Source organism: Cimex lectularius, unplaced genomic scaffold (assembly GCF_000648675.2).
Source record: "Cimex lectularius strain Harlan isolate CLEC.00 unplaced genomic scaffold, Clec_2.1 scaffold184, whole genome shotgun sequence".
Taxonomy (NCBI): Eukaryota; Metazoa; Arthropoda; class Insecta; order Hemiptera; family Cimicidae; genus Cimex; species Cimex lectularius.
This window is the reverse complement of record NW_019392816.1, coordinates 594,509-621,713: the sequence shown is the minus strand read 5'-3', so window position 1 is coordinate 621,713 and position 27,205 is coordinate 594,509. Positions and strand designations below refer to the sequence as shown.

Sequence of the window (27,205 nt, the reverse complement as noted above, 5' to 3'; positions counted from 1 at the left end):
TATAATTTATTGGATAACTTACATCAAACTTTGACCACAATTCATTGATCATCTACAAATTGAATTTCCACTGGAGTGAACCGATAACGTTTGAGATCTGTCGAAATTACGTGTGTTGAATAATTTATGTTATATAGTTAACCTTCTTAATATCGGTAATATTACTGTACCTTGAGGGGTTCGATAGATACCTCAACTGGTTAGAGGATGCTGGCATATCATATTGCCAACGATCCGTACCGACTATCGTGAGATTGCAGCGATTGAGTAGTGACGAAGTGAGAATTATGGCTCGTTGTTACATGACCTGAAAGGTCCCAGGAGGAACTGTCACCAGCTAATGCTATTTGCTGATAAATTACATATCGGAAAATCAAACGCTTACGACGTCCTTTCAATAATCCTCTCACTCAGCTCATGCACAATTATTTTTCATATAACCTAAGAAATAAACATGAATTATATTACTTTAGATGTAATTATTTCATACATACATTCCTATTTAGATAAAAATTAAACTCAGCAAATACTTGAAATAAAGAAGGACTCTTTTGTGTGGAATAAAAAAGTATGCTTGTTTATTTCACATCAAAGTAACTGTCTAATTGATTTTTATATTACATACGCTAAGTTATGATTAAAAAATTATATAAATATATGTCATTTGTACATTTGTCTTAATATATTTAAACTAGTTCCACTTCAATCTCGCTTCGTTCGGCATAGAAAGATTTTCGTTCTCTTTTTTCCATGATGGTGTGGCGGAGAAATGCCATTAAGAAAAGCAGATTGCTAAGAGAATGTGGTTAGCCAGACACCAAGCATGACGAAGACCACCTAAAAGATATGCTTGATCCTGTACATCCTTGGAGAGGAGGAGTTTTAGTGGTACAGGCGGAACTAAGTGCTTCGACAATATATTGGAAAATAAAAAAAAGGACTTAGTTGGATTGACATGTCTTCCAGATTCATGTTTTTATTTTATAATTGCAAACATGCTTTCATTTTAACAAAAAACACTTTTTAAAATAAAATGTTATTTATTAAAAGTCAATTTTTTTAAATTTTCAAACAAATAAAGTCAATCATAGAACGAAAAAATATATTTTTCAAGTGATATATTGCAATAATATTGTAACGTACCGGCTAATACAGAACACTTCTACAAAATACGTTTTCCCTGAATTTCCTGATTCTTTGAAAATTTTAAAATTTTTGTTAAATATTTTTTCGTTTTATTTCTAATTTATTTGACAGAGAATCCTGAGAAACTCATACAAAAACATGTTGATTAGAATTTTATTGAAATTAAAAAATTGAAGAATATCGAAGTTTGTACGTTCCGTGTATTGCGTTACCCATTAAAAACCTAGTTTTTTTTTGCTCAGTAGTTGAATTTTTTGTTCTTTTTGGAAATCTTCTATTGGCTAGTTGGTCAACCTATTCCTTTCCTTCAACTCGTTCGTATATCGGAAATATACACCAAGGTAACCTAGTGTTGTCCTATGGCCATTGGTCATTTTAGGTACTCCGGACCAATAGTAGTTTGAAGCTAAAATACACCCGAATTTAGTGCCTTGACGAAAGAACTGCAGATAATCCAATAAGAAGGTAATCCAACAACCATGCTACGGAATGAATATGCTTCTGTCATTTGGTACCCTTATTCTAAATGCATTAACACAATTCAACATAATTGTTGACAATTTACTGCGTACAACCTGGGGATAAAATCTGCTTAAATTACTCATCCTGAACACTCTCTCATGTAAACATTTCACAATCATAAACAGCGTGTCCCGTAAACATACTTCAATTTTTTAGCAACTTTCTAGTGGTCACCCTGCATTGAACTAATTAAATTATGAATTCAATAAGGATTTAACAAATGTCTCAACCTCCGGATTTACCGCGATCCGGTCCCTAACGCTAAAAAAAAACATGATAAAACAAAATGGCAGGATCTGTAATGAAGGTATGTGGTATATTTTTTGCCGGATATGTGCCGAGTGGAACAATAATAAAAAAATATTATTTAACAGATCCTTGCTGAGCAGTGGAATTAATAGAAATAAAATAAAATCCTAATTACAAAAAAATTATATTCCTTTCTGTAAAATAAACAAACAAATTCAAGTCTTCGAAATAACGTAGAAAAATCTCAATCAAATAATCATACAAAAAAAAAATTGTTTTGTACACCTTGATTATACAGGAAGTACATGCCACGACTGCTCACAAGCTATTACTCGTTATGGCGAGAACAATGCTAGTTTTTCTAACTATTTGTTTAGCAAATAAACTTTATACATTTTTATATAATAAAAATCAAAATAAATTTTATTGACTTGACAAATTGAAACAATACAAAATAGGAATTTTTCTAAATAAAATAATGTTTATTCGAACATAAAATAATATTTGCTTCATTATTAAAAATAATTTAACTTGAAAATTACAACATTAAAAAAAGTCAATTAATTAAAAATTGTCGTGATTTTCATGGCAAGGACCCTTCAAGGAAAATGCTTTCTTAACAGATTTAATCAAAATATATATTAGATTAATTCAGATACACATAATTTATTTACATTTACTACTTACAATTTGCTGAATGCTGTGCGATCTTTTTATCAGTTGGGGTTTCTTTACGAAGTTGCGTTTACAAATAACTTATTCACGGTAGTCAGTTTTCGTTCAGGAACTGCTTCCGGTGTCGGAGTTTATTCGGATATCCTTGCAAAGGTTGAACTATTTACGTTATTTCATAGTTGTTTCGACTGCATTGTTACACCCCCTTAAATCTTTTAATTTGTGTCACATGAGCTCTCACCATTCCACATTCACTAACACATACGAAACCTTGGACATGATGCTTTTAATTTTGAACGTACCATTAAAACGTGGCATTAAGTTTGCTGTTATAGAATGTGGCTTGTCTGATAAATAATGTGATTTCAACAATGCTAAGTCGGCGCTGTTGGAGTTCTCCGGTCTCCTGATTCTGTCATAATTCCGTTTCGTTCATTCGTAAACTCTTTCAGATTTTTATAAGTTTGTTTCCACAATTTTTCCATTTCGTGTCTAGAAGTATTAAACCATAGCTCTTCAGAAATTTCCATGTTTAAATTCAAGGGATGAAAAATGTCACGTCCTAAAAATAATCTTGCCAGTGTTTGGCCGGTCGAATTATGAACTGCATTGTTCAGTGACGTTAGAGTGAAGTACAATGATGTCTGCCATTTCTTATGATCTTGATGATGATAAATAGCAATGGCAGTCTTCAACGATTGTAAAGCTGTTTCGACTATGTTTGATATACGGAATATTTAAATAATAGGTCATTCATAATTCAAATCAAAAACTTTTATATTCTCTGCTTCGAAAAGCTGGACTGTTATCGGAGATAATTGTTTCTGGCAGATCGTGTTGTGCAATAATATTGTACGTAATGACATCTGTGCTCGTAGCTCTTCTTGTCGGGAAAGTCCATAAAAACTTCGAGAACCCATCTATCATTATCAGTAAGTACTGATTTCCTTCGACAGAACGTGGAAGTGGTCCTACGAAATCCACGTATAATTTTTTCATCGGAGGCGAGGGCGTTGTTGGCATCAAAAGTCCTTTTTCCTGTATGGTCCGAATTAAATTTTGCACATAATAAACATCTTTCTACTCTTTGCTTTATAACTATACCCATTTGCAGATAAGTAAAATACCTTTTCATGTTGGAAAGAGTTTTTTTGAAATCCCCCTGTGAGATCTGAATGCAGATGTGTGGAAATAGTAAAATATTTCGGGATATAAAGCATTTGGAAGTATTACTTTTGGTTGCAGCATCGTCGACGTTCTTATACACAATAGGTTTTCCTTGTTCATGATATATTTTTTCATATTGTTACCGTTTCATGAAAGCGCGTCAGCTATATATGGTTTGTCCTTTTATGTGCCTTGCTTCGAATTCATGGTTTAAAAGAAAGGTTAATAAACGACCAGTTAATTTTATCGAATTCTTAAATATCCAATTTAGCGCCAAGCACTGTGTATATAATATGAAATTATTGTGAGTAAAGTACGTATGGAAGTATTGTATACAAGCTAAGGCTTCGAGTTCACGGACTATAATTTTTCTTGTCCGTTCAATATCCGTGATGTAAACGATATAGGCATTAACTGAGCTTCAAATTCTTGTGGTATCATCCCTGCGATTGCTACTTTAGAGACATCGGTTGTAAGTATAAATGGCCGGAAAAAATAGGGCATTGTTAACACTGGTGGATTACTCATGATTGTTATAATTTTCTCATAAGCTTGTTGGCATTCTCCTGACCATACTAATTGTGCTCCTTTTTTGTTTAGTCCATGTAAAGGAGCTGCTATTGCTTATAAGGCAGTCACAACTGTGCTAAAATAAACAATAATTCCTAAAAATCCTGCCAATTTCCTTAATGTAGTAGGAGGTGGTTTCCGACGGATAGCTTCCGTTCTTTGAGGGTCTAGCTCTAAGAAAGTAATGTCCCATAAATTTTATTTCCAAACATCCTACTTCCATTTTTTCCGGATTAATCGTTAACTTGCCTCCCGTAATATTTTTAATTTAATGTCCATATGCTGAATGTGTTGGTTCCATGTTTCTGAATACAATATAAAACATTAATAAAGGTCCATACAAATTTATATTTTACATGACCAAATAATTTTTCTATTAGCATGAAAAGAATTGAAGAGCCTATAGTCAAACCATTTGTATTAAAATTATCCAAAAGCTGTGACAAAAGTACAGATTTTTTTACTAATGCGTTAGTGGTAATTGATAGAAGGATTGGTTTAAGTCTATTAGAGTAAAATGTGTGGTGTTTAGTGACCGTTAGCCAATGATTATTTGCAGATCGTAAGGTGTTGAGAGTACACGACACACAAGAATGGCACATCTACACGGGAAACAAACACTCTGAGCCCTGAAGATGATCTCAATATAGATAGAGATGTGTGGTGATTAGTGACCGTTAATCGATAATTATTTAGAGGTCGTTGGCACGATAAAGAAAATGTTTTTCTGAAACCTACATCACACCAGACCGCACCTCACAATTTCTGAATAATTAAAGATAGAAATAATTACTCAGAAATCGTGAGATGCGTCTGGTGTGATGTAGGTTTCAGAAAAACATTTTCTTTTCGTGCCAACGTTTCGATCATTATTGAGATCATCTTCAGGGCTCAAAGTGTTTGTCTTCTGTGTAATTGTGCTATTCTTGCGTGTCGTGTTGAGAGTGCACAGAAGACAAATACTTTGAGCCCTGACGATGATCTCAATAAAGATCGAAACGTTGGCACGATAAAGAAAATGTTTTTCTGAAACCTACATCATACCAGACCGATCTCACGATTTCTGAATAATTATCGATTAACGGTAACTAATCACCACACACACACACACACACACACACACACACACACACACACACACACACACAGATAGAAATGTTGGCAGAACAAAGAAAATGTTTTTCTAAAACCTACCGTACCTCCCGATCTGCAAATAATTAGAGTAAAATTTGTCGCATTCCTAAATATTCTACTACACTACGGGTTGTCGGTAGCGGCCAATGCACATGTATAATAATTTTATTACTTTTTCTGTAATCCACACATAGTCGGTAATTTTCCGAGTGCAGTTTTTTGATTAAATTTGCAGGACTTCCATAATCTGAAATTGCTGGTCCGATGATGTCTCTGTTCGAAAAACCCCGAACAGCTGATTTCATTAATTTTAGCTAAGATGGATTAAGTGGATACGGTTGTGATCTTATAATTTTATTTGAAATCAGCCATACCTCCACAGATAAAAATCGGTACGTCCCACTTTTAGAAGTTAACACATCTGGGAATTGTTTCACTTTTTCCAGTAGTTCAGTATTTGACCTTCATGCTCTACCTATTGCCCTCTCTCAAATGATTGTGTTGGTATTGATTCCCATTTAATGCCTTGCTTGAAATAAATGAAAACCATGCTTTCTGTTCTGCCGGGAACAGTATTAGTTTCATGCTTGTCAGGAAATCCATACCAATTATCATTTGGCTTAAATTTTGCGGAGGGTTTCCATAAGAATTTGTCCTATTGGGTTGTAACAAGGAGGTTATTGACCGTAATTACTTATATTAGGTAGAGTTGTCCGAAAGGGTATATATTTTATTTCATTATTATGTCTTGTAGTTTTTGTCTCCGTAATTAGATAAATTTCTACGACTACTAGGACTCATGTTTCTGTTAAACTCGTGATCAAAGTTTCGGCTTGGATCATTATTTCGCCTGAAATTCCTTATTTTATTAGTAAAATTTCTGTCAAATGGTGAATAATTATTTACAAATCGTTTGCAAGATCTCCTCATTGACCACTTCATGCCATTTTGACATTTACAAAATTTTTGTCGATATGCTACGCTTTCTTGTGGATAATTCCAACCGAGTGATGTTGACAACATCCAAAGCGCTCACAGTACGGTAATTTAATAGAAGGATAATTCTCATTAGGACTTGAGCTAAACGGAGGTGAGTGAGGTTTGTTTTCGTGGAAGTTTCCATTCCTTTTATTGTTATACCGTTGTTTTTGAGTATTCACCCCTAAATTCATGAAATTGAAAGGTCGTTTCTCTGTTGTCGACTGTTGTCGTCCTTATCTGCTGTGATCGATTTCTTATCGGCCTTCTGTTGTGAAGAAATTGATCTTTGAGGTTTATCCATAGTAAATTGACGATTCGCTAGTTATAATTCTCTTTTCACAAACTGAACTAATAAATCATCCAAATTGTAAAACTAGATAACTTGAAAATTACAACATTGGTTAAAAGGCCGCGTATCTGTCCGGTATATGGAAAAAAGGTTGCACGATTTCACCCATGTAATTAAAGGTTTCAATTCTTTGACCACATGTAGATGGCGCGAAGGAATACCACCCGATATGAAAATTTAAATCTGAACACGGCAGCGAGTGTATGTGTTTCCTGTCCTGATGTTCCGATTGTTTCAGAAAGAGGTTTGTTTTATTGGATATAGTACTGATAGCATTGAGTTCCTAGCAGGTGTTGAATGTGAATGTACGTATTGGCATCAATATGTAGTGTGAGAGGGTGGAGGTGGAATATTGAGTACCCCATCGACCCTCAATTAGGTTAGGTATTTATTATGTGTAAAAGATGATGGAGGAATTTGAGTACTTCACTATCCTTACTGAGTGAATGGTATCAAAAAAAGTAAGAATGTAATTAACGGTGAGTAAGTGTATATGTTTGGATTTAGACACTGATTGCATTGGGAACTAAAATCACCTAGCTATAGATAGCCTCTGAACCTAAAGTGACTGGCTGGACGAATAACACTGAGGCCAGACCCCGGACTGCCACCACCCGGGGTGGGCGATTCTCGAGGTCTGCCAGTAATTTATTGCATATAGCAAAACCCGGGATTGCCGGTGGACTGGGAGAATTGATAGGCTCAACACTACACACCCGTCGCCCGTGTGTACATGTAAATGCAAATCCAGACTTGAGATTATATAAATCACTAACGACTGATCAGTGTTAAAAAATGTATAATTAACCAGTAACCAAACTTATATAAAATTTCGGTATTCATGTCATTCAGTAATAATACATCTTGACCTGTAAATCTGTGAATTTTTTACTTCATAATGTTTCTGGTATTTGACTGCATTCAATTATTTGTTATATAGACACTTCATGACAACTATAAATATTTAATTTTATTTACATCGCACAAAATTGAAACATTTTCTCTCCATTATGAAAAGGTTAAGACCGCATTGTTTTATGTTAGTGCAATCAGGTTTTCAAGTAAATAACCGTCCTTCGGCTTAACTACATATTTGTTATAAATAACTTTTAATTTCATCCCTAACAAAAATTGCTCCATCTTTAGAAAAATAGGGTTATTTCTTCATCTTACCATAATAATGTTGCAATTTTGGAAAAAAACATCTCAACCAGTCAATATTGAAATTCAGATTATTCATCTCCATCAAAACTTTTTACCTTATAATTATAACATTCCAGCGAAAAACATATTTTTAAGAGTTATATAAAATAAATTCTTGTTCATTGCTACAATCTATCCAAGATATGCGGCCATACGGATCATTTGATAACAGGCATGATATGGCTAACGGAGGCAATAAAGACGTACTAACGCATCTTTTCAGAACAGTAACGATCTTTTCAAAGTTAGTATGGAAGTCTATTGATAAACGACTACAACAAATTGGAAACACTGGCGCATCATAATGTTTATCTGCGGGTTGTTGTTGTTGTTGTATCAATTACCTAGATTACTTTTCAATTAGTAATATTTATAGATTGAAACGACTTCAATTATAACATCGTAGTTGTCCAATTGTGGTTATCCTAAAACTGCATAATTCACAAGTGTTGAGGGGTGAGTTTTGCGCTGTTCAATAGCACTTCAAATTTGCAATATTATATGACTAAAAAAACCAATATACCATATAATTAGCAATAAAAATAAATAAAATTATAAAATTTCAGGATGAATGTCAGACATCACCCGCCTTATAATTCACATTTTTTTAGACTGGAAATATTTTTTAAGCTAGTACTTGTTCATTTTGAAATGAAAGATAACAGAAAAAGTTCAGTCACATCAAAATTATATAATTTAAAATATTATCCAAAATAAATAATTAAGCCTAATTAAGCTTATGATCTGAATTCAAAGTTCAACGATGTATATTACATTTAGAAAACTATAGCGTTTACAGCTCAAATAATATTTGTACTTTGAAGAAGACTTTCAACCCACAACAGAGATGAAAGGAGCATACTTGTAGTAACTTCCATAATTCGATCGTTGATTCCCAGTATAACAACTTAATAGTTTCCATTTAAGATTTCGTTAATTTACCGTTATTTAGTCAATCCGGTAGTTTTGTCAAATTGTTTATGAATTTTTTTTTGTAATATAATTCATGCACCGGCCGGGATATTTGTTTTAAGTTGAAAAGAAAAATTTAGCCTGCTATTTTAGTATAAGTTTAAGTTGTTTTTATGTTCATTATGTAGGAAATATGAATGAGAACAGACAGCATTTTTGCGTTTCAATTAGGCTCCTATTTTGCTCCCTAAACGGACTACTTCAGGAAAATTAATTTTGCAGGAAAAGCAAAAACTCCACCATGAAATTTTGGAAATGGAAATTAATAATTAATAATTTTTAGATGTATTTCAACAGAAGTTTATTTTATCGGTTTGTTTACGTCGTTGTTCCTGGAAAGTTATCTGAAATCAGAATAAAACTTTATTTTCCTGTACTTGCCTTTTAATGTTCTTAGTTGCCTATTTTATTTTCATTTTTGTCAGTAAGCAAATATATTTCAAATTAGCAACATTTTTCGAATATGCAAATTTATGCAATATTCTTCAAATATGAAATTTTTTGCAATATTCTTCAAATATGCAAATTGATGCAATATTCTTCAAATATGAAATTTTTTGCAATATTCTTCAAATATGCAAATTGATGCAATATTTTTCAAATGTGCAAAAATATGCCGGACGAAATTTGAACAACCGTACTACGGAGGTATGATTCGGATAAATACCTGATTACCCTGGTTGTAAGTGTTAGCCAAAAGGATATGCAATTACCTAAAATTTACCGGGATCTATTGTAATTATCACCAATAATAAATAACATATTTAAGTTCAATTAAAATTTATTCAGTTTAATGATTAAAACTATTCAATCGAAATGAGGACATTTTGTTAACGCTAGCGTGTATACATGGCGTATCAATGATGATGTCCATCCTAGCACACATCTCCGATTTTTGTCCGAATTAGACGGAACTTGTTTTGAAGATATCCGTACCGTCTAGACCAAATTCTTATCAATTATTGTTATATGCGATTGAAAGTAACGAACCATTTGTTATTCAACTAACTTAATTTTAAAAAGAAAGTTAGGTTCAACAATCACCATATTTTGCAAAGAAAATGTGCCTTCAGCGCTACAAACTTATTTCGACTGCGAGAAGAAAAGTTATGCAAATCAGCACCCCAGGGTAGTGAATAATTACGGTAACCTTCCTGGATCATTTATTATTTTCCTTTTATGCTTATTTTTCATATTATTGTTTTGTTCGCAGAATTAGTGCAAAATTAAACAAGAAAACACCAAAATACCAGCAGCAATAACACTATCAACTATGAAAAAAGCGAACATCTAATTTGGACAATTTTGACGGAAACTTTTGTTCTGTTTTATTCAGTTTTGTCTCACTGCCAGCAATTCAATGATAATCAAACTTAGTTTATCCATTATTGTCATTGTTAGTTTTTATAAATAAATGAACGATCGCAATTTTTTAATTATGCCCGCGAAGGGCAGAAAAAATAACGTATTTATTAAAAACATGCTGATCACTGACGAGTAAATTAATTTAAACTAAAATAAATAAATTCTATTTTGGAGTATTTAATGAGTAGAACATATTTTAGATCTAATCATCAAACCTTAATTTTAATAACTATCTCGATAAAATATACCACTCTTTAGTAATTTCATTTTGTAATAAAAATTGCAGGAAGAAAACCAATTCGAAAAACTCATGAGTTCCTTCGGCAACCTTTTGTGGATTTATGAATAAATATAACAACATGGTGTCGGTGATTTTGAAAAAAAGGCCCTTTGTACGTACGTCGGGTTTGGATGCAGGGCCGCTGGATTCGAACCCGGGACCTTTACCTTACAGTGATGAAAGCCGTGTCAACTCCTAAATCATTGCGGCCACCGACGTCCCCGTTTGAAGTATTGATGCAGTTTATATCTCGAAACCTTAATGAAATAGCAGAATGGCTTTTTATTTTCTTTGGTGATTGATCAGCCTTCTCAGTTTAAATATATTTTTTTCTTTCCAAAAGGTAGATTGAGGATGAGGCCAGGAAGACAGAAACAACATTTATTTTCTTGTCGAGCTTTCGGCAGAATATATCGCTTTCATCAGGACTCTGTATTAACAAATTGCATTTAATGGACTTCACGTGTGAAACGGAATGCGATGGAAAATTATCATACCTTGATGTTTTGTTACTCAGGGATAATAACACCATACTTACAAAATAGTATAAAAAACCAACATGATCAGACAGGATCCTAAATTATAACTCCCTCCACTCTTTTAAATTGAAAATAAATGTAATATACAACCTAACAGATAGAATTTTTAAACTTAGCTCCCCTTAATTCCACTATGAATGTAAAGCATTAGTTAAAGATATTTTAGTTAAAAATCAATATCCTACCTCTGCGCTTTCCCAACACAGTCAAAAATATAACCACACGTTTGATTTTAACAATGTTTCTGTTATGGATAAAGAAAACGTTTTAGATAGAAGATTGATTAAAGAGATGCTATAGATTCATAAAGATGGTAATTCGTGTAACCTTAGAACAGATATATCAAACTTAAGTGTAATTTATAGTTCTATCCTTAACCAATAGCTTTAATAGTATAATATGTACCTGAATGTTTATATGTGATAATTAATTTATTTTAGGATTGTTTCAAATTAATTTATAGTTTTCTTTTAATTGTATAATTTGTGATATNGAAATAAATAATATAATAATATATAAATAATAAATAAAATAATAAGTAATAAAACAATTATCGACTGTAATAGTCAATTTTTTTGGTCAGTCAAAATAGGTTAAATGCATTAATTTTCCTGTTTTAGTAATACATGCGCAATCTAAAATATCTAAATCATCGCCAATGAATCTCAAAAGAAAATGGTCATTTATTCCTGTTAAAATGCGCCCGACAGGTTAGAAAATATTTCAAATAGGAATTGTTAATTTCGAGTGGAGGTGGAAAAATTGGCTCTTTCTAAGGATCAGACCAAAACCGCTCACTCAGTGAAAGGAATCAGCTTTTTTTTTCAATGCGCTCTCGAATTTAACTTACCGACAATTTCATGTGTAAATTTTGGCGGGTTTTTCGAATTTCGGTGTGCCAACGCCAGGGCGAATCGTAAAGGTTTAGATCTGAATTACAGAGTTGTTATATGAAAGAAATGAGGAACTGTTTAACTTTTTTCTATTATTGCTAATAATAAATTTCAATAAAAAAACGAAGAATTAAATAAAGAAAGTTACAAGGTTGTACCGTTTATTTCGTATACAGTTAAAAAACCTATAATTTTTTTACCTTTTTCTGGACGATTGAATAAAACAAAAATGACAATATATAAACAAATAAATGTGCATACGTGACGGAAATAAATATTTTTATTAAACATAAAATAAAAAGAATTTGACCCATGTATTTTTAAAACTCGCAGAGCTCATCGGTAAGCATTGTGATTTCTTGTAACTGAGTGCACCCTGTAAATAAATAAATAAATAAATAAGATAGTAATGTTCAATGCCGGAAAGTAGAATCGCGGATTACTGAAATTAAGGGGCGAGAACGCATAAAGGCCGCTTTCCGATGGCCGGAAGAAGAGAATTAAGACTAGTCATGTTACTGATTGGTGGTTAAAATAACATTCACAATAAAGCAGCAGCAAAAAAAGTCGAAGCTTCTTCGATCGTTGAAGAGTTGTTATCAGAGAAGAGGGGATATCAGAGTCAAAACTACCGCTCTTTTTTTTCTAGAGCGGTCAGTAAAGTGAGTTAACTCTGGCCAGCGGACCAGGGTCCTATCCCATATTTCGAGTTTTATTGTTGTCTGCGGGATCATTAACCTATATTTTGGCCGTTTTATATCATTCTGGCCTGGGTATCGTTGCTGTTTTGATCTATCAGTCGCGTTTCGGCTTCTCTTTTCGGTCTGTTTCATTAATCTTTATATTTTCTAATCTTTAAAATGAATTACATTTTTGTACGAGTTTTGAGACAAACTTCTAACCTTTTGGTATATGAAAATCCCGTTGGAATCACCGCACAGTACTTTAGAGACAACGTAACAGAATATTTGGACAATTACGAGTACAAAGTTGAAGTTATCGACCTGCAGCAATTAATGTTACGAGTTGGATCTTCGGGAGGTCAAATGACGGATGAAATAAAAAGAAAAAACCAGCTTCCGTGTTCAACCGAGCTTTCGTTGATATATATCGTCATCCTCAGGGCCTAGATTTATTAAAACAATATATATAATTTTTTAATTATTTTTTTAAATTTATCTTATTTTTTTATTTCATCCGTCATTTGACCTCCCGAAGATCCAACTCGTAACATTAATTACGAGTATTTTTCGGACCGGAATCCGACTTGACCTTCTATAATACTTTACTGCGACCACTTTCGATGCTTGGGGTTGAACTGTCGGTTTCTGTCACAACCACATCCAGCGTATTCAATCCTTCCAATCAAGTCTTCTGACAAATCGTCAAAGCTCCTACTATTTCATTAACTTCACTATCCACAACGTCTTCAAAATTTCTTTTGTCAACGAACTGATCCTTTACCGATTTCAAAGTTTTCACACTAAACTCTCAATCCATCTTAACCCTACTGCTCGAACCCTCCCTACGCAGGCTCAACTCAAGAATCCGCCAAATCGCTTTAATCGATGAAGGCTTCGAGATCTCTTTTCCCCTCGATTCCTCACACTTGTGTGCCACCATTGGATAGTTTCTCGTGGAATATGTTCTCCGGGCGCAACGCTGGCATTAGTTTTAGTGTTATGACCGTATGAACTAACTTTTTTTAGTATATGTACAGGGTCCAATTTTAAACAAATATTCGTGTTCATTTGGTTTTGTGTTTTAATTTCTTATCACATTTACTTAAGCGCAGCAATTGGCGAAGGTGTAAACAAAAGCTAAAAAAAAGTAATAAACTTTATGTGTTTGCCAAACACGAAAGAAATATTTTTGAATTGCATTTTTATCGCCTTATGAAACGAAAACAATCAACACTCGTTTCATTTCGTATAATCATAAAATGTTGAATTTACACAATTTAAAAAAACATGAGAGTCATAATGCCTGTTACTCTTGTCAAAAGGATTCTACCGCAACGAACGGGTTACTGGTTTAACTAATTCTTTACATAAGTAATCATATTGATTTTTGAAAAGGGAGAATAGTAGTATAAAACTTTCTTTACAGTTTTATAACTTAAGACGGAAGCAATTAATTACACGGATTGATACGTCCATAATGTTAATTATTGGCTTTTCATTACGAGAGCACTCATGGGCTTTTCTTTCACAAACTAAACGTGGCAGCTATCGGGTAAATATTTAACGAAGCTTCCAATAACTTTGGAAGTAGTTAGCTCTTTTGTTCTTTAATAGCGGACAAGAATCACTTAGGGGGAAAGGAATTTTTCAATCACGTTATCGAAAAACGAATTCTTCCATCAAATCATTCAACTGATTCATCCTCTAACCAAAAACCTTCGCTTGTAAGCAAGTGAAAAATCTTAAAAAAAAGCCGGAATCCATTTTTTATAATCGCGACTTAGGAGTACTTACAATGAATTGAAAGTGAAGATGAAACATTTGTTTTTTCGTTTTTGATCAACGAATACAGTTTTTAAACTGTTCCAGGGTAAATATTTCTTATATTTTGGAATGTTGAAATTCAATAGTATTGTTGGCAGTTGGTTAAACGTCTTATTAAATTCTTTGCTTCAAGTGTAACAGCTTTTGTTGCATCGTACGTACTAAACATGAGACTTTGCGTTGTCATGAAAGAAAAATATGAAATATTTATTAACGAATGCATGTAATGATAGACCTTAACTTAAATAGAGTTGATTCCTTCCAACAAAGCAGTCCATTTTACGAAATTCCACTTGCACACTACTAACTCCTTCTTTGAGAAATCCTCACAGTCACTCACTCTTTATTGGCTTTCCTTATTACAGATATTTATGTATGTATTTCGTTTTTATGGGCTGACAACATCAAATAGTCATCGCCGGCCCTCTGCGATTTAAGCGAAAAATTTTTCTTTGCTTTCGTGCATCTTTGTCTCTGGCTCTCTTATATTTTGTCCCAGTTCTCTTCTTACCTTACTAACCTCTCGAACGTACCTCAGGTTGTAAAATTGTTATTAAAAAACAAGAAAAACATAAACACATGACTTCACACTTCCCACCCTCTCCGGAAACACGCTAGTGACGGAACCTTGCCTCCCCTGTACGATACACCCGGACGGTGAGTAGAGGTACCCCTGCAATGCCCAGCCGAAGTGTCCACAGTGAGAAAACGCACGTCCAGCGTAGTGTTACTGGATATTCTGTCGAAGTCGATATCCTGCCACATCCAAAAACACGACAAGTCTAGTCATATTCACTCCCGCCGAGTACTAGATATTCCTCGGGCCGGCTTTATACCCTCAATTCAGACATCACACTCTTACCCCACAGTACTCGATATTCTTCGGGGTGCGATATTCATGATCATCTAAATTTGTTTTATCATGCAAGAAACAAAACTCAGTCACCAAGCTTACCTGATTAAGAATGTAAAACACAATGATTAATGTATTTACAGGTCAACACAGTGAATACGTACTAGGTAATGTCGAAAAAACAAGGTATTACAATGTATTAGTCCGAACGTGATAAAACGCCATGCCATTTTATAAAACTGTTGTAGAATCTGTCAGTGAATTTAAATAAACCTTATGATTCTTCCTTCTTGAAGGTGGGATAATAGGTCATCTCAAAAAACCACAACCAGTTTTTATCCACAACGTTTCGGATTTATTTTAATCCTTCCTCAGGTGAGTTAACGCCTGTACACAGAACAAAGGCGTGTGTACAGGCGTTAACTCACCTGAGGAAGGATTAAAATAAATCCGAAACGTTGTGGATAAAAACTGGTTGTGGTTTTTTGAGATGACTTATTATCCCACCTTCAAGAAGGAAGAATCATAAGATTAACTGTTGAGGCCAAAATATAAGAAAACATCGTTAATTTAAATAAATCTAAAATTATTATATAATTGTGATATTTCATAATGACAATATTTAGGTGTAACGTTAACTACTCTATTTTCTTTTAATACTCACTTTGCCAATAAACTTACCCATTAGTCCTGCTAAAGTGATTTGACTAAAACCTGGAACAGTATTCCTAGTAGAGGGGATAATTTGAATTTAATGCTTTTAATTCCGTCTTCAGGGTTGTGTTGTGTTAATCGTCTTAAGTGTGGGGCTATCATCAGTATGTAGTAATGTAAAAATTCCTTCTTTTTTTATAAAAGTGTTTGCCCTTTCCTATAATGCACCAAATTATTACCTGTATTTGGAATTGGGTTCTCCTCTGTTCGTACATATATTGAAGTGTCATATGAAACATATACGAGGGGTTTTACGTGACACGGATCCACATCAGGACATGGATGATAGGAGTAGTGAGGAGAGGGGCATAAGCGATCATAAAGAAGCAGCAACCGACCGCCGCTGAACACGCTCGTTCTATTCTCACCGTTCCATAAGTTCGCTAAGCCGATGGTTATCCCTTTAACAAAGAGATTTTTTTTATATTGATTATTTTTCTGAATCGCCAATGAAGGTGTTGGTTAAATTTGTGTTGTGTTGTTTTCCTTTCCTTCCCTTTCCTTTTATTTTTATTTCGCCCCAGTGAAACTCTGCAGATTTTTGGGGCGTTTTTCAGTGCACCTCGAGGTCAGAGGTGACGTAGGACCAAAACAAGATCGTTTACTATACTACATTACAAGAGAAACAATTTAAACGAAATATTGGTTCAAAGAATTGAAAACAAATCCTTCCAGACTGATCTGCAATTCTTGCATAAGTTTCATAGATGTTCATGATTTCAACATTTGGTCCCTGGAATTATTGCAGGCAGTAGAAATTTTCATAAAACGGATTGATTAAGTAATGTACGAAGTTCTACTAACTTTAACTTCTGCTTATAATTTACCATAAACGAGTTCGATTTCAATCTTGCAGACCACAATTATTTGTATGTAGAAAATAATTTAAATTTATTAAAAATAGTTTTTCGTCAAGAGGTGAATTTTTTTTTTGCGTTATGATCTTGCATATTAGCCATGGTGACAATTCTTATATGTGTGTTCAAATTAGGGGAGTTATCGTGAAAAAAGGGCCAGAGGCGACGGTGGGAATCGAACCCACGACCGCGGCGTGAGAGTCTCTCATGCTAACCACTCGGCCCCAATTATTATATTTAAATTCTAAACCTTGGAAGGAGGAGAGAGATCAATTATGTCCTCTCTGTGACTCACATACTGTAGAAATGGGCTTCCCAAACTGTGGTTCCTTAAGTAGAGGGTTCGCGGCGCATTTTCAGAAAATTTAATAATTACAGAAATAAACGTAGAATGAATAACTAAAATTAAAATAACGAATAACAAAGATTACTGAAAATCATTATTTTTTATTCACAAATTTCGTGGTCCGCTTGACCAATTAATATATTACAATTAATTAAGGTTTTTAGGTGAGATAAAAAAGTCGATGGCACGAGCGGGATTCGAACCCACGATCTTCGGCTTGATACGCCGCTGCTCTACCACTTGAGCTATCGTGACCTCGATTCACTCGGACACCAACCTCCCATCTCAACCGCAATGTTTTTAAAGAACAATGTACTGTAAAAAGTAAGTGCATATTAGCTTGAAAACGTCCAGTAAATAATTTTAAATTGGACCATCCATTACCACCTTTTCAGCAAGTTTGATCAGTAAAATAGCAATTTCTTATTAATATAACTGAGTCTATGGTGAGATATAATATTAAGTTCACTAATTTCGTGGTCCGCTTGACCAATTAATATATTACAATTAATTAAGGTTTTTAGTTGAGATAAAAAAGTCAATGGCACGAGCGGGATTCGAACCCACGATCTTCGGCTTGATACGCCGCTGCTCTACCACTTGAGCTATCGTGACCTCGATCCACTCGGACACCAACTTCCCATCTCAACCGCACCTTTTGAATTTTCCCTCCTTTTTGCCATTTTTATTATTTTTTATTTATTCATTCAATGTTTAGTTTTACACACATATGCAAAATAGGTGAGGTAAGTGAGTGATCTGTTTTCTAGTCATTGTTGATACTAGGGTAATTCATTACCGGGAATTTGCTTCTAGAACCCTCTGAAATTTTCCAATGAATATAAAAAGCCATTGTTTTTCGAAAATGTGATTCAAGCTCTAATATTTCTCGCGAGTGCACTACCTATTTGAGTCATTCTCAATGGCCAGTTACTTACTCGAATATAGATAGTGGCTGAAGTCAATATTTCTAATGAAGCACTTTCTCCATCACGTGCACAGACAAGTGGCAAAACTGATGAGATTTTTGGACGATTTTGATACAACAAACGATATTCCATGATGTAATTGCACTGACATGCGCACAGGTGATGAAAGAGGAATGATTGGCCAAACGATCAGAGTGATTGATAAATTAAAAGATAAATGGAAGTATTGCAGCAGCAGGTACTGTGTTTTCCACAGACATGTGTTCCTCTTTTAATAAAGTTTTGGATGAGTTTGTTCAAATTATTAATTGCAACAAATCGGGGTCATTGAAGTCAAGACTTTTCACATTTTATGTGACTATGTGGGAAGCCTTCGTCTTCTTTATATACAAGTAAGGTGGCTGACACTTGGCAAGCACTTTCACAATTACGGGAATTACGTTCTGAATTCTGATCTCTGTTAATGGATCATAATGTCAAATTGGCCAAAGTTCAACGATGAAAATTGGCTATGTATACTGTCGTATTTATTCAGATATTTTCATGAAAATGAATGAGATGAGTCTTTCTTTGCAAGGAAAAAATATCAAAACTTTTGATGCTGATGGCAAAGTGCGCGCCTTTAAATGAAAAATCCAGTTTTGGGTTGAATCTGTTGAGAAGAGAGAGGTGGAGTGTTTTCATGTGTTAAATGATGTTTTTTTTTATAAAGAAAACTCACTGGAGCTTACGGTGTGACGATCGATTGCCGAAATATGTGACCACTTTCGAATGTAGTTTTGAAATGTCATTTAAGCACTACTTTTTAGCAGCTCGAGATCTAACACTTCAAGGCTGTCAAACCGTTTTAAAAGCTAATCAGTCTTCAAGTGAATACGAATATCGATAGACATTACTTCAAACTCCACCTTGAAATCTGCTTTCGAGTTTGATACCCTCATTTTTGGCTCCGTCGGGAATATAAAAAGTTTCAACTAAAATATCGAAGCAGTCTGGGTGTTGAACCTGACGCCCGTCTCCATCTACCCAAAATTAAACCCAACATGTCCGACGACTAAAACAACCCACTCTTCCCATTATTTTATGAATAATTAATGTTTAAATTATTACAATTAATTAAGGTTTTTAGTTGAGATAAAAAAGTCAATGGCACGAGCGGGATTCGAACCCACGATCTTCGGCTAGATACGCCGCTGCTCTACCACTTGAGCTATCGTGACCGCGATCCACTCGGACACTAACTTCTCATCTCAACCCCACCTTTTGAATTTTCCCTCCTTGTTGCCATTTTTCAAATGTCGTGTAATAAGTGAATATAATGATTTAAAATGAAGTATACTTCACTAAAGCTTTCCGTGGCCATTTCATTTGTCGTCGAGAATCCAATCCGATTACACGACATTTGAAAAATGGCAAAAAGGAGGGAAAATTCAAAAGGTGGGGTTGAGATGGGGAGTTAGTGTCCTAGTGGAGAGGTCACGATAGCTCAAGTGGTAGAGTACCGGCGTATCTAGCCGAAGATTGTGGGTTCGAATCCCGCTCGTGCCATTGACTTTTTTATCTCAACTAAAAACCTTAATTAATTGTAATATATAATTGGTCAAGCGGACCACGAAATTAGTGAATTTAAATTATTACTTTAGAATTTGGCTCGATGTTAACTACTTATCGATTCCGTTCTGTCCAATTTGATTTTTGTGTTCCGGATTTTGTAAATAAAGTTAACTATGTCAATCTAATGTTTGTTTTCATAGTGATATCTCCCTCCATCACCTAATGAGGAATGAACTGGTTAATTTATCAAACTTTAACTTACTGCATAATTTAAGCACTTAATTTTATCTATTTAAATGAAAGTGGTCTGCTTGGGTTTTGTTCTGTCAATGGGGTCCGCTGGCTAAAAAGCTTGGGAAGCTCTGTTGTAGAAGATTTATTTAGTTTTAAGCTATTTTCCCAACCTTAAATAGAATTAGATTGATTTGGTTGTAGATGCGCGAAAATACAGAGACAATTTTATGTTATATTTTTAATTTATATGTTACATTTATCATTAATTATATTCATTCTATGTAATATCCCGTTGTTTTTGTAGCCCGGTGAAGAGTTAATAAATCAAAACTAATAAATCAAAGTTTCATTTAGCAATTCCTTTACCACAACTCGTGGAAAGACAAGCATAAATAAAAATAACTATTTTTCTTAAAAGACGTATAAGTTTATTGTTTATTACTATTATCATTACATACTGAGAGGGACGAATCGATCTTGCTGTTTTTTAGTTTTTGTCAATGGGCCCTAGGAATGGAGAAAAAATTAACATAATTTTTTGAAATATTTTTTCTTTCATTGGTGTGTATTTATTTCAAAAATTTAAATATCAGTCGGTCGTTTTTGTTAATCTAAGCTAAGGAAATAATATGAAAGATCGTGTGATATGAGATCAAACATTTAAGAAGTTAAAATAACCAAAACGTGCTTCATGGAAAGTGGGTAAAAAAAGTTTTACATTTCAGTGTGTTCTTAAAACACACTAAAACTATGAAATACGAATATTCATCCCAAAAAAGAATACACATTTTTGGGTTTATTTAGTAGGGGTCAATTTTTTGTCATCCGGTGTTTCATTTAAAAATTCATAAAGGCCTTTGATTTTATTCAAATTCAAGGTAATGACAACTGTTGTAAAGCACGATCGTTTATTGTTCAAGCTATGTCAAAGTGAGAAAAATAAGGACAAATTCAATCAAAACACCCCAAACGTTATATTTTCTATCTCCGGTCTGTTAATTTATTTACGAAGATTAAAGTTATGCCATTGCTCGTACTTTAGAGGGTTTAAGTCTCTGTAAAATTTCCGTTAGATCAGTTTAAAATTACAAAATACATTGAGCATGTGTACCATAGATATTTAATTAAATACGTAATTTACGATTAAGAGTGACGTAGTAAAGAAGATTATTTAGAGATCATGAGATGGGTTTGGTGTGATGATTTTCTTTAGCGTGCCAACGTTTCGATCTTTATTGAGATCATCTTCAGCGACGTAGTAAAGAAGGTTAAAATTGTTAGTAAAAAAATAAAACGGTAAATTTTTTTAATTAAAATTTAAAAAAATTGCAACATTTTCGAACATCATAAAAACGACTCCACTGATCAACAGGAGAATTTAGGAGCATTTAGAACATCATAAACTACAAACAGCGCCTATCTACCTGAAATGGAACGGAAAACTAAACTGTTTGAGGCGTTTTTGTTAATTTCATCCTTATTTTCCCCATTCTTATTTCTCTCTTATCGTACTCATATTTCAAAAAGAAATATTCTTCCTTCTAATAATTGCTAATGTTCTAATAATACATATTATACAAGTTTTTTCTCCGATCCTGGTGCACATTGACACACACATCGACAACTATTCATTATCCTTAACAAGTTTGTAATTTTTTTATAAGCTATATTTTTTTCACATACATAAAAGATGTAAGGTGGAATAAAAGTTTGTTTAAAGATTAGTACTACTTTATGATGTAAATTCAATTGGAATTGACATGAATAAAAAATCTCTTGTGTACGGCACAAATGTTCCTTTTCAGCTGTTGCACACCAGATTATCTTACATTGCTCAACTGTTTCAGGTGGCAACGAGCTCAAACCTATGGATGAAAGGAAAGAAACTAACACGAAGGATTGGATTTGCAAAGGAAAGCAGGGTATAGTTTTCGTAACGAAAAATTCAAGCATCATCACAGTGCAGGTCGGCAGCAAAGTACTACTTCCGTGTACTATCAAGAACCTGTGTGATGGAACGGTAAGTCATTCAGATGTTTCACCTACTAATGCTTGACTTGGGTGACACACGCTGTTTTATTAGTCAAATTAATCAAACTAATAATTGACTAACCATCAGCTAGGCTCTCCTACATGGTAGAGAATATTTTAACTATTAGTGTATTGTACTTTGAAATATTTAAAGCAATGGATAAATCAGAATGGTAGAGAAACAAAAAAGCAACTTTTTTTTACTAAAATTAATTAAGGTTTTTAGTGGAGATAAAAAAGTCAATGGCAAGAGCGGGATTCGAACCCACGATCTTCGGCTAGATACGCCGCTGCTCTACCACTTGAGCTATCGTGACCTCGATCCACTCGGTCACTAACTTCCCATCTCAACCCCACCTTTTTGAATATTCCCTCCTTTTTGCCATTTTTTTATCACAACTAAAAACCTTAATTAATTGTAATGTATTAATTGGTCAAGCGGATCACGAAATTAGTGAACTTTTTTTTTACTTTTTTTTACTTAAACAGTCAAAAAATATTTTCATCTATTTATTTATTTAAGTTACGTTGTGAGCAGGAGTTTCTTCCTTTTTAAAAATGTAAGTTTTATTTAAAAAGGATTGCCGATATGCCTACAGTGAAGGGTCAAATTTATCTTCTTAATCTCTCCTCTTATATTTCCCTTGGTTCAACTTTTATCACCTCGAGATTGGAGGGAGACAAATGCAATTGTGCTTGATTAGCATAAGATAAGGTGATTACATTTGCCTGTACAGATAATCACGTATTATTAATAGTATTTATAATATATAACTCCTTCACCCTCAGATTCGACTTGTAAAGGTTGGAAGTTTTATTTGCGAATTGTATTAACATCTAAATAAACTTAGGCATAGGCTGAGCTATTACTTAATTATTACATTATTACATATAGGTTACCTCTAAATTATTTGTTATTCAAAAACCCAACAAATTAGCTAAGCACACTAGAAAAATATGTAATCATACTATTAAGTATTTACAATCGGAATTTTCTAAAAAGGAATCCGATTTTCATCATGTTACAACTCTCCGATGTAAACATTCTGTCAGTTTTATTTTCCCTTACTTTATTGTCCTATCGTAAACCCATGACAAAAAATATGATACAAAATATAATTATAAATATTGCGATGTAATAGTTCGTGTTAGAGTCCGTGATTTCGTAACTTTTGTTGTTTGGTACGATGTTCTGCACGGGAATTTCGTCCAGTGTGAATCGCTTGAGATGAATTTCCATTTCCGCATCTCTTCGCCTTGTTTGGAGTTTTAATTTCGGCAGAACCTTTGTTTGGACCTTTCCAATGGTTTGGTGGATGAGTCCTTCCTTCAGATAGAAAATGCGGGTATTTGCTCCTTTCATGAGGAATATCCCTTCTGGATCTTTCTGGTTTTAAAATCCTGAAGGCTCTTGATTTTTTCTGGTTGTATGAATATGGCTAGATACTGATTCGTTTCTTGAATATACTAAATATATATGTATATATATATATTATATAGGGATTATATATATAGATATGAAGACGATGAATGTGTTGATGATGTTTCATTTATCATGAGTTCTCTTTCGCATCCAGCATTCAGATTAGCTATCTCTTCATGGTAGCATTGATACAACATTGATAAAACAAGTCCGAAGGTTTGCAAATTTGTCCCAGTTTTTTTTTTTTTTTTTTTTTTTTTTTTTTTTTTTTTTTTTTTTTTTTTTTTTTTTTTTTTTTTTTTTTTNTTTTACGAGGGTTCGCAACAGCAGAGGTCATATAAACCCTCAGGGTGCCGGTGTTTTTGAAAAAAAGCCCATTTGTAAGTATGTCCGGTTCGAATGCAGGGCCGCTGGATTCGAACCCGGGACCTTTACCTTACAGTATATGAGTGCCGTGTCAATGACTAAACCTTGCGGCCACCGACGCCCCTTATTCCCAAAGGTTTAATTTTATCTCTGCCTACTGATTTTAACAAATATCTACTTTCTGGGATGATTGTAACATAACGCGATTTAATCTTTGATGGGATAGAATAAAATTTGAACAATTCATATTTAAGTTGATCATTGATTGGTATGGATAAGCTGTACATAATTTCGTTGAAATGTATTTTAAACTAACACTTATTAAACATTCATACTCTAATATATTTTCCAAGTTTACTTCTTTTGTCATTTGGTTTACATAATGTGGATAAATTTTTAAAAGTTCTTCATACAGTTGATGAGTATTATAATACTAGGACGTGAAATTCTTTGCTTGCGAAATGTTATAGAGTTTTGTCAATGTCTTGGAATGTATCCATAACTAAATTAAATAATATTTGTAAATGATTAATTGTTTCTTTTACAACTTTTAAATTAGTCTATTAAATCTTTCTATTTAACTGTAATATTTTATATCTAATTCTTCGCTTTTATATTTTATAAGTTCTACGGTTTGTTGGAAATTAAAAATGATTTTGTTAATTTCAGAGTATTGAGCGTTTCATTGATTTTGAATATTCATTTGATTTTCTTTTATGATTTATAACTGTCTTGATATGTTTACCATCGTCCTAGTCTAAGTTACCAGTTGCTTTTATTATTGTACCTAGTCCGTTGATAGCTTGATCCTCGTTTTGTTCTGTTGGTTGAGTAAATTTTTATATTATTGCTTTTTCTTTCTACACTAATTTTTGTACAGTTGAAATTTTAATTGGAGGCTCTAGATCTTGTAGTAAAGTTTTGTTTGTTTTAATTGTTGTAAAACTTTATTATATTGTTTCGTAAGAATTTCGTATTCATTACATAGAGTTTCAAGATCATAATAATATATTAATGTGTGTTTTAGTTTGTAATTTAGCGGGTCCGAGATTAATAGTGAAGATCCCCAGCATTGTGAGTTGTGTCTCGGATTGTGGTTCCTTCGACTTCGAGGAGGGGGGACCTGGAACAACGTGAATTTGTTGAGAACATTTCCTAAGTCTCTGAACATCTCACAAGTGAATTTTATTTTGCGTGTTTTAATGTTGTGCGTCTATTTCGTCTAATTTTAGTGTTTTTTTTATTTTATTGATTTTAATATTTGTTTTTCGTGTTACTCTTTTTTTGTTTATTTCGTACATATATTTCTTCCGGGATATCAGGTAATTCTTCTCTATCTTAATTTCGTTTTGGTATAGTTTTTTTCTACGATTTTTGAATTTAGTTGATTAATTTGTTTATATAGTAATAGAGTTTTCTGTTTGTGAGTTTTGATATAATCATTGCATATTTGGCATGCATGAGCAGAATCTCAGAATCTTGAGCAAATGAGGTCTAGTGCGAAAGTGGAGTCATTTCCGATATGACCGTTGATCATGTCAATCGGTTTTGCATTCGTAGAAGAGTGTATTATATTGTTGTATGCTAAGACCGCATAGTTAATTTTATTTTTGATTGAGTCTTTCCGAAATTGTTCTCTATTGTTGAATATCCTTACGTGTTCTAAGAGTGTTGAGGGTATTCTTTCAACGGGTCCGTTGGATTCGGGGTGTTGAGTATTTGTGCAATGTGTTTGAATTTTATGTATTGCTAGTAATTCTTTAACTAACGAGTTGTTGAACGCTGTTCCGTTCTCCAGGATAATTTGTTTCGGCATGTTATAATGGGAGAAACACTTTATTAACTTATTTACAATTTCAATAGCTTCGTTAGATTTTAGTGTATTTTGAAAATGTGTCAATTATTGTTAAGAATTTCGTTTTTCGAAAGTACTGTGTCTATATGTAGTATTTCAAAAGGTGTAGTTCGATTAGGTGTTAAGTTGAATGTCAGCTTTAATGGTATTCTGTCGCATTTCGTTGTTTTACATATCTCACACCCGTTTGTGAAATTTTTGAATTTATTTCCTCATATTTGGCCAATAATAACAGTGTTTTATCCGTTCCTCAGTCTATTAAATTCCTCGGTGGTTTGTTTTCCCGGTGTGATAGTTTTCAATAAGTTCTAATTTTTCTACCTCGACTACTACATCTATTAATTTATTTGTATGTTTAAAAAAGTCGATTTCTGAGTGTTTAAATCTTTTTGCCATCACTGAGCTAAATTGTTAGTAAATGTCATTTTTGAAGAAGATGGAATATCTTGTTTTTGGCACTATGTATGTTTTCACAAGTCTATAATGTCCGCTTCGAAGTTTGTCTTTGAAAGTTGCATTATGTACCTTGTTTTGTTGTCATGTTATTTTACAATTTTTGGTTTAGTGGGGCTTTGTTCGACAAGGGACATGATTATCTGTTTGTTTTCCTTTGTTAACTAGTCCTCCGGTAATGGCAATGGTTATTACAGTATTTCCGTCAGCGTAAAAATGAACTGTCCCTAAGTCAGTTTCGTTGTCGTTTTCCACTTCGTCTACATTTACAACGTACGGGTGGTTTTCTTGTAAATCATGTGGGTTTTGGAAAACCTCTCCCGCTATATGATTATCTAAAAAGAACTGTACGTTTAGCTCGACTCGCGATAACTCATCGGCGGCTTTAATATCGGTGCCTTTGCGATGCTTTATTTCAAAGTCGAATTACTGAAATTTCAATCGCTATCTCATTAACTTCAAATTCGGCTCCTTGATGGAAAAGTACCATTGTATTGGTTTACGGCCCGTGTATAATACAAACTGAGTTCCAAATAAATAAGGTCTGAAGTGTTCGGTGGCCCAACTATCGCTAAAAGTTCTTTTTCAATTGGTGATAAATGAGTTTTACTTTCATTTAGAGTGCGACTTGGAAAAGCAATTGGCAGGTCTGCATTATTTATATTTTGACTGAACTACACCCAAAGCGACGTTACTTGCATCTGTAGTTAAATTAAAATGTTTCGAGAAATCTGGACGTTGTAAAATCGGGCAGTTATAGGATATTTTTACATTTTTCAAAAAAAAAAAAAAAAATATTACATTCCTCGTTATGAAAATCAATTTTTGATCCTTTTTCAGACATTTAATGAATGGTTTAGTTAAATTTTCAAAGTTTTATCTAAATTTTTGATAGTAACTCAGTAATCCTAAGAACGATTTTATTTCATTTTGTGTTTTAGGGATTGGAAATTGCTAGATTGCTTTAATTTTTTCCGGGTTGGGTTTGACACCTTCCGAGGTACATGCCCTAAAATACCCTACTTCCTTATGACAAAA

General features: G+C 33.5%; 1 protein-coding gene across 1 annotated transcript in view; it reads left to right on the top strand.

Annotated features, from left to right (window-relative positions):
• The window catches only part of LOC106664048, a 282,049-nt gene that overhangs the window by 198,543 nt on the left and 56,301 nt on the right, over nucleotides 1-27,205 (top strand). The window contains exon 2 of the mRNA XM_024228371.1: nucleotides 21,887-22,059. Within this exon, the coding sequence (XP_024084139.1) occupies nucleotides 21,907-22,059 (153 nt within the window). The 5' untranslated portion in view covers nucleotides 21,887-21,906. The remainder of the gene's footprint in view (nucleotides 1-21,886; nucleotides 22,060-27,205) is intronic.